Source organism: Capricornis sumatraensis, chromosome 8 (genome assembly GCF_032405125.1).
Source record: "Capricornis sumatraensis isolate serow.1 chromosome 8, serow.2, whole genome shotgun sequence".
Lineage (NCBI taxonomy): Eukaryota > Metazoa > Chordata > Mammalia > Artiodactyla > Bovidae > Capricornis > Capricornis sumatraensis.
The window spans coordinates 43,852,677-43,861,560 of record NC_091076.1 but is presented as its reverse complement, the minus strand read 5'-3'; the positions used below and the strand labels follow the sequence as shown (position 1 = coordinate 43,861,560).

At 40.5% G+C, this 8,884-nt stretch overlaps 1 protein-coding gene across 2 annotated transcripts in view; it reads left to right on the top strand.

The window, feature by feature from the left end:
- Positions 1–303: 303 nt before the first annotated feature.
- The window catches only part of GRM5 (glutamate metabotropic receptor 5), a 622,492-nt gene continuing 613,911 nt past the window's right edge, over positions 304–8,884 (top strand). For both annotated transcript variants that reach the window (XM_068978087.1, XM_068978086.1), the window contains exon 1: positions 304–964. In XM_068978087.1, coding sequence (XP_068834188.1) covers positions 304–964 — 661 coding nt within the window. The remainder of the gene's footprint in view (positions 965–8,884) is intronic.

Sequence of the window (8,884 nt, the reverse complement as noted above, 5' to 3'; positions counted from 1 at the left end):
CAAGTTACACCGTAAGCACTCTCTTTCTCTGCTACCATAAACAGAAGTTCCCAAACTGGCTATGCTTCTGTTGTTAAACCCCCTTTCTGTTTACTTTTCCAGGTGTTGAAGATAATGATCACATGGATGCGTCTAACCACACGGTCCCTGGAGACATGACGGTCCTTTAGCGAGTGCCTCTAGAGTACTGGCTGACTTTTTGGGTTGCCACTCACCATCGGATATCGTTGCATTCCATCTGTGAGAACCCTCCTAAATTTTCCCCACCATGCTGTCTTTATTAGCTTGAACTCCTTCCCTAAAATGGTCCTTCTGTTGATCCTGTCAGTCCTGCTTTTGAAAGAAAATGTCCGTGGGAGCGCACAGTCCAGCGAGCGGAGGGTGGTGGCGCACATGCCGGGCGACATCATCATTGGGGCTCTGTTTTCGGTCCACCACCAGCCCACGGTGGACAAGGTTCACGAGCGCAAGTGCGGGGCGGTGCGGGAGCAGTACGGCATCCAGCGGGTGGAGGCCATGCTGCACACCCTGGAGAGGATCAACTCGGACCCCACGCTCCTGCCCAACATCACACTGGGCTGCGAGATCCGGGACTCCTGCTGGCACTCGGCAGTGGCCCTGGAGCAGAGCATCGAGTTCATAAGGGACTCGCTCATTTCTTCGGAGGAAGAGGAAGGCCTGGTGCGCTGCGTGGACGGCTCTTCGTCGTCCTTCCGCTCCAAGAAGCCCATCGTGGGGGTCATCGGGCCTGGCTCCAGTTCGGTGGCCATTCAGGTCCAGAACCTGCTCCAGCTTTTCAACATACCTCAAATCGCCTACTCGGCCACAAGCATGGATCTGAGCGACAAAACTCTGTTCAAGTACTTCATGAGGGTCGTGCCTTCCGACGCCCAGCAGGCACGCGCCATGGTGGACATCGTGAAGAGGTACAACTGGACCTACGTGTCGGCGGTGCACACAGAAGGTGAGTCTGTCACGCCGAGTGTGTCTCGTGCCCTCTAGCTTCCCAGTCAACATTGAAAGGTTCAGAGGGCTAAAACGGTCCTAATCAATTGAGATTCTTTGAGTGTCTCAGTTATACTGGTGTAAGAAGGGACAGGACAGCAGATGTCTAGAGCAATACAGATTTAAGCTAAGGCGACTGGATACCCGACCATCAGTTGGCAAAATGTATACTTTTTGTTTGTTTGTTTTGGCTTACTATTACATTATTTGTACGTCTTCTATAATGATGCTAGGGACTTTTAAGTTCTAGATCTTCACTGAACTCCTGACATTTTCAACAGTTGCTCTGAGTGCCCTCTGAGAGGCTCTGTGTTAAAGGGAGGTACCCTTAAGTACCCATCAGGCCTCAAGGCAGCCAAATCTGGCCCAGGTATGTTGTAAGAGGAAATGACCAGTTTACTCTAACAACTATCTTTCAGTAGTGTGTCTGGTTAAATCTGAAATGGAGATGTGTATGAGTTAGTTCTATCCTTGTATGAGATGTTCTCTGGAAGTGTAGGTTTTAATAATTTAATGTTAGTTGGCTTTGGAATTTATTGCTGCTTTATGCTGAAAGCATTGTGAGGGAGGAAAATATGACTGAGGTCTTATACCAGATAATATTAGCCTTATTTATTGTTGATAGCGCTTTTAAAGTTCTTTTGTATAATTTATTAATTCTCAGCCAAGACTGTTTGAACGATAGGTTTGACTGGACCTACAGAGGTTAAGACACCCAAATTGTGGGGTTTGCTCATTATGCAACACTCTTTCTAAGAAAGCATGCTGCCCATGCTAAACGCTGTGGTATACCAAACAAGATGCACAATGCTTTGTTAGATCACTGTCGGTATGTTCCAAACAATCTCATCTTGTAAAATGTGAGATTAAGTTATTAGGAAATTAATGAAATGGCCAGAATAAGACTACTTCATAGGTTGGGAGCCAATCACCAGTTAGATTTAGCAAACTTTCCATTCCTTTTCAAGAGGCATAATATGGATTGCACTGTGTGGCCACTCAATAATATTCAAGTCACACAAACATAAAATGATAAGTTTCTACACTGGATTAAGACTTCTATGCCTCTGGAAATTTGCATACATAACTTTATGGATTACTTACAGAGATGTTGATGTATAGAAGTTTTGCACAATGGATAGGTGATTGGACTAGGAGATCTTTGAAACTTTTTTCCATAATGCTGAGATTTTTCTTACAAAAACACTAATTCATTTGATTATCACAACAAGCAGTGATACAGATAATCCAGATTTTTTGTTTCTATTTTTAAATATGAATGTTTCAAGAATTTAAATAATTCATCCAGTAAATACATGATAGCAACTTCAAAGGGAGAAGGGGGGTTCATAGCTACAAATTTCTAACTCAGTACCCTGTTAGAATTTAGTAGAATCCAATAGAAATACACCCAGAGGATATATTTATGCAGCACATATTTATTAAGTCCCAATATGCAAATAACATACTAATACTCTGTGAAGGATGGCAGTATGTTTCATGCATTACCGCCCTCAGTGGGCATGCAATCTAGCAAAGGAGGTGGAACATGTGCTAATACTTGCATAACCATAATTCAAGATGACCAGAGTTACAAATGTTTCTAAAGTGAATTGAAGTAGAAAAAAATCATATCCTGCTCCATGGTGATAGAGGCCAGGGTGGAAATCTTAGAGAAGAAAATGAATTTGATAGTGAAATTTTAACTGTATGAATACTGACAATTGGTGAAAATTAAGAAGGTGTGGGTTTTCAATAAAGGACATGAGAAAATATTAGATGAGACAGTATCTTCCGTCTAGCTTCAGAAGAGTTGGTCGGTCTGTAAGAGGTACTAATCCAAGATTGTGTTCAAACAGAAACTAGTCATCATTGATTCTTACTAATTTAACTTTTTTTTTTTAACCTAAGTGTACACCGGTAGTGAATGATATAATAAATTATAATATGTCTACATAATATATTATTACATGGCTATTAAATGAAGCACTTTATAGATAATGAGATCATAATGATCTCCACAATTGTTTTAAATGAAAAAACCACAGCATACTTGTATGTAAATGGTGTGTTATTTGTATAAAATTGAATTTATAAAAGCCATTTGATTGAACTTTCATAGAATTGTTCTCAAGAGAAGAGCAGAACTGATAACAGTTCTTCTGATGAGGGATTCTAAGGAGTTAAGGAATAGAGTGGAAGGGAAGACTTTCTTTTCTTATGTAATATCTATATGCAAACATTTGAAGTTGTGTGTTAAAGCATAGGTTACCTATTGCAACTTAATAATTAACAGAAAATATTCTCTTTGTGGGCAAAAAAGGGAATAAAAGTTTGATTGCCAAATTTAGGCAAATTTAATTATTTTTTCAAAAATAGGCCGATGTAAATTTTGTTGACAAATTTGGACAAAATATTTGGAATATACCGCTGGGATACAAACATTAAAGATCGGAAGAAATGTTCTTTGGTTTGTTGTTTTATGTGGTTAATCAAGAGGTATTTATATTGCTTGGCTCCTCAGCAAGTAAGTGGCTAGTGAAGTTACATGGTGTTCTGTATAAAAAAATGTATTAGCATAGGGGCAGTGTGGTAGGAAGTTTTATAAAGTAAAACTTACCTCCAGGGTCAGAAAAGTGCTTGAGTATAACAAAATACAACTCTGTTGGGTACCCTGGAGGTCCTCAAAGGGATGCCTGGCTTTCTGTTGCCTGGCCCTTCAGGAAGCCTCTGGGGGATTTTCATGAAATGACAATGCCAGGTCTTACTTGAGCCTTTTTTTTTTGGCTGGTTTAGGGCAGTTCTCTCTAGCAGTAGGTCACCCTACCCCAGTGTCTCAAACTTATTCCCATGTCCGAATAATTATCTTCTTTCACTCAGTAGATACTCCTCCTTCTTGTAGAGTATGGAAATTTCCAAATGCTTTTATACACAAGACATTGAGGTCTGTAAACAGATGTCTTATTTTCGAAAACATCTTTTGTCCCCCCATGTTGCCTGTTCACTTTATACTTAAATGTGGCAGTACTTTGTCACTCAGTCCTCTTGGTGGCTGTCTCAAGATCTTCCTTGGAGAATGCATGTGGTATTGCTGAATTTCGGAGGAGAGCACAAGGAGACTTGGATTTCAGCTTCAAGGTTAATCTCCTACACTTGCATTTCATTGATTTATGGTTTTTGTAGGTTGTGCTAAGTTGCTTCAGTCGTGTCCGCCTCTGCAACCCCATGGACCATAACCCATCAGGCTCCCCTGTCTGTGGGATTCTCCAGGCAAGCCTACTGGAGTGGGTTGACATTTCCTTCTCCATTTGTACATTACGGGACTGTGTATTTACTATGGCTTGTTATATGATGCAGAAATACTGACTAGGCCTTGAAGGCAAAGAGATTAAATGCATGAAAAAAAAATATTTTTAAAGACAGACCACTCTAGCGCTTCAGCTGTGTGGAGGAAAGGAATGTGCAGTGACTAAGAGGAAGAAAATTGTATTCCTTGTAAAGAAGTCAGTCTAATAGCCACTGTCTCTGCTCTAAGAAAGTTTAAAGGGCCCTTTGCTACCATACATTTGGAAACCTTGGTCATGTGTCTATTGACAGAGTGAGGGGGCTTGCCTGTGTAGAAGTGTGGCAGGTCAATTGCTTTGGCTCTGATGACTTCCACTAATGACTTCTTTGCTTTGCGACTTGATAGTTCCCTTCCACTCTCATTTGCTTTGGTCAAAAGAACTTGGTGGAAATGAGTCCTTTCTTCCTAGTCTGTCTGTCTTAGAACCCTGTCTTCAGCATGTAAAGGATGAGAGCTGCTCAGTTGTCCAGATGAAGCCACCTTAGATCACTTGACCTCAGCTTTGTGAGAGCACTCAGTCAGTACTAACACAATTGCTCTCCTGACCCACAGTCAATTTCAATCACCTAGTAGATCCTAACCGAAATTATAAACATTACCTGCTGCTGCTGCTGCTGCTAAGTCACTTCAGTCGTGTCCGACTCTGTGAGACCCCATAGACGGCAGCCCACCAGGCTCCTCCGTCCATGGGATTTTCCAGGCAAGAGTACTGGAATGGGTTGTCATTGCCTTCTCCGAAACATTACCTACCTAACCACAAATTCTTTATTTGTTGTTCAGTCGCTGAATCACGTCCAGCTCTTTGAGACCCTATGAACTGTAGCACGCCAGGCTTCCCTGTCCTTCACTATCTTCTGAACCTTGCTCAAATTCATGTCCATTGAGCTGGTGATGCTATCTAATCATCTTTTCCTCTGTTGTCCTCTTCTCCTCTTGCCCTCAGTCTTTCCTAGCATCAGAGTCTTTTCAAATGAGTCGGCTCTTTGTGTCAGGTGGCCAAAGTATAGAAGCTTTAGCATCAGTCCTTCCAATGAATATTCAGGGTTGATTTCCTTTAGAATTGACTGGTTGGATCTCCTTGCAGTCGAAGGGAATTTCAAGAGTCTTCTCCAACACCACTGTTTGAAAGCATCGATTTTTCGGCTCTTAGCTTTCTTTATAGTCCAACTCCCACATCTGTAAATGACTGCTGGAAAAACCATAGCTTTGACTATACAAACCTTTGTCGACAAAGTGATATTTCTGCTTTTCAATATGCTGTCCAGGTTTGTCATAACTTTTCTTTCAAGGAGCAAGCTTTTTTTAGTTTTTGTAGTTGCAGTCACCGTCCACAGTGATTTTTGGAGCCCAAGAAAATAAAGTCTGTCACTGTTTCCACTTTTCCCCCATCTATTTGCCATGAAGTGATGGGACCAGATGTCATGATCTTGGTTTTTTGAGTGTTGAGTTTTAAGCCAGGTGTTTCACTTTCCTCTTTCGCCTTCGTCAAGAGGCTCTTTAGCGCCTCTTCACTTTCTGCTATTAGGGTGGTGTCATCTGCTTATCTGAGGTTATTGATATTTCTCCCAGCAATCTTAATTTCAGTTTGTGAGTCATCCAGCCTGGTATTTCGCATGATGTACTCTGTATATAAGTTAACTTATTGTACAATAATAGATGCCTTCAAGATGTTTTCCAGGATAAGTATTTTCATTCCAGTGACTTTAAACTTGAACCTTACTACTGAATAGGATACTGTTATAATGTTTAAACTTTAAAATCAAAACAAAATACATATATTAATATGCATTAATATTCTTGAGCTTTCAGTGGAATAAATGCCATGGGTAAGAAAGAATATTTAAATGCCTCACCCATATATCTGGTTCAAAGCTAGAGATTTGATAGTTTCCTTAAAGTACAAATGCTTTAAATAATCAGACACATGCATATATTCTATTATTATATACTTCCCTTTGATATAGTTCAGTTTCATTGAGAAAAGTAATTATAAATTGGCTTTTATGCACAAAGCATGTATATTGTACTCTATGGTTGACTTACAGCATTTTCACACTTCCCGGTTTTGCTGACTTTAGTTGAAACTCTGCTGTACATTAGCAGCCCGTCAGAGTGCCTAGCGTATAATAGATGCTCAGAGACTACTTGGTGAATGAATGTATTTGCATTAAAATAGTATCCAGCACACTATTAATGAGCATATAGCATGTGGACAGATAGCAAGCACTTGTGATTTTTCACAGTTTTGCCTCTGTATAAAAATGAGGTGACAAAATGCCTCCCTTGATTAATTGTAAAATCCTGTTCACACCCAACTCCGCTTTTTGTTTATGCTGGTTCTTGAATTAGTTACTTCCACCTAATGATAAAGGAATGCTAATTTGTTTTAGCCAAACAAAACAAAAGGAAACATCTGAATGATTCTCTAGGAGAGACAGTGTGCCAGTAAGTTGTAATGGTAATGTGACATCCTTAAAGCATTGTCTGCAGGCTAACTTTCAGGTGATGATATGGTTCTTCCAACAATTAGTTAAAAACTCGACAACAATCAAGCTTTGGTTGAAAGACCTTCAATGTGATTCATAGTCTGTGCTTAGCAACTTCTGGGAAGTGGAAACAATCATTTCCCATCACATCTTTTCTACCGCTGGAACTGGGAAGGGTTAATTTTGACTCCACATTCCATCTGTTTCTGTGACTTTAATGCTTGTGTTTTGCTGCTTTTGTTCTTGCAGCATACAGGATGCCCTGCCTCAGGGCGTCCTGCCCCTCCCTGACCCTTAAACTGAAGTGTTTGTTTAGCTCACTGCCCACCTGTGAAGGACTGTGACTTTCTTAAGTTCCTTGTGTGAGAAAGGAGGCCCTCATCTGCCACTCGCTGACGTGGCTCAGACCTTCACTTTGTGGGGCCAGGAGCACGGACAGCTGTGGCTTCCCTGTTCGTTGATGTAGCAGGGGATACTCTATTTCATAGCACCTGTGAAATGGTGGTGAGGAAGTGAAACTAGCACATCTGCCTGCCTGAGGCTTGCCATTCTAGGAGATACACACAAGAAAAGATCTTTCTACTTTGTTTCCTCACCCCCACCATTTCTGATCCATAATGAACCTGGCATCGAGGCCCCAACAAGTGGTTATTTTGAGAAGTTAGTCTGCCGTCTTCTTGGTCATCCAGCTTTCCGAATAAAGTCATGCTCCTTGCTGCAACGTCTTGTCCCTCAGATTTATTGGGCTATCACATGGCAAGCAGGGTAAGCTTGGACTTGGTGACACTAACTGTGCCTCTATGAAGACAGTTTAGTTTGGAAAGATGAGAAACAGCATGGGCCCTACTGAGTACTTTTTAAGGGGGTTTCATTTTGCTTCTTTCAGAAGTTGTATAGTGTTGAGAGTTGAGATCAATCTCAGATAGTCATGATATTAATTCAGACAGAAACACTACTGTTAACTTTATATAATGTTTAACTTTATACAATGTTATACAATGTCTAAGCATCTTAGACAAGCATTTAATAACCCCTTATCTTACATTTGAGGAAACAAAGAGTAAGGACAAATAATTTGGCCTTATTTTACATGATCATTAACAGAATTGAGTCTCACAACTCAAGATTCCTGTCTAAAATTTTGTTTTCACATTCAATGAAAGAATTATGTCTCTAAGAGGTAGTGGGTAAGTTCTTGTTAAGTCCTGTGTACAAGACTGGAATAAATAACCTCATGGATGGGCTCTGGAAAAATGACCATAAACCTCAGTTGGGTGATGAGGAAGTTGGATTATTTGTCCTTTTTGACAACTCCCTTTCTTGACAACCAAATGTTGTTTAATTAAGATTCTGTTATTCTATGAGTTAAAGCCTGGTCATTTATACTATATTGTATCATTAATTTTCTAGTTGATTCATTTATCCCATCACATAGCCTGATAAAATTACCATTTTTGTTTTGTTTTGTTTTTTAGATTAGAGAATAGGTATGGAAAGAGAAAGTGATTTTTCCCATAATACTCCAACTACTTAGTGACAGGGCAAGGATTTGGACCCAAGGCCAACTCTTTCGTATCTCAGATGATAAAGAATCTGCCTGCAGTGCAGGCAGTCTGGGTTTGATCCCTGGGTTGGGAAGATTCCCTAGAGAAGGGAAAGGCTACCCACTCCAGTATTCTTGCCTGGAGGATTCCATGGACAGAGGAGTCTGGTGAGCTACTGTCCATGGTGTTGCAGAGTCAGACACAACTGAATGACTTAACACACAACTCTTTTTAATTAAGCCCAGTCTCCCTCCCTGTATATTGGGATAGATGTGGCTTCAAGGAAAAGTAGAATACACATCTATGAGTCTCTTACATTCATAGGAAACAAGATACTGTTCATCCCCTTTTGAGAAAATCTTGTAAGCATATTTCCTGTGTCTTTGTATCTGGCTTTGAAAGTAGCACCTTTCCTTGTTCCCATGGAAGGATTTAATTATAGTAAAAAGAAAATGAATTAAGAAGGAGGCATGTGACAACAAGTTGCCCTCATAGAGGACCTT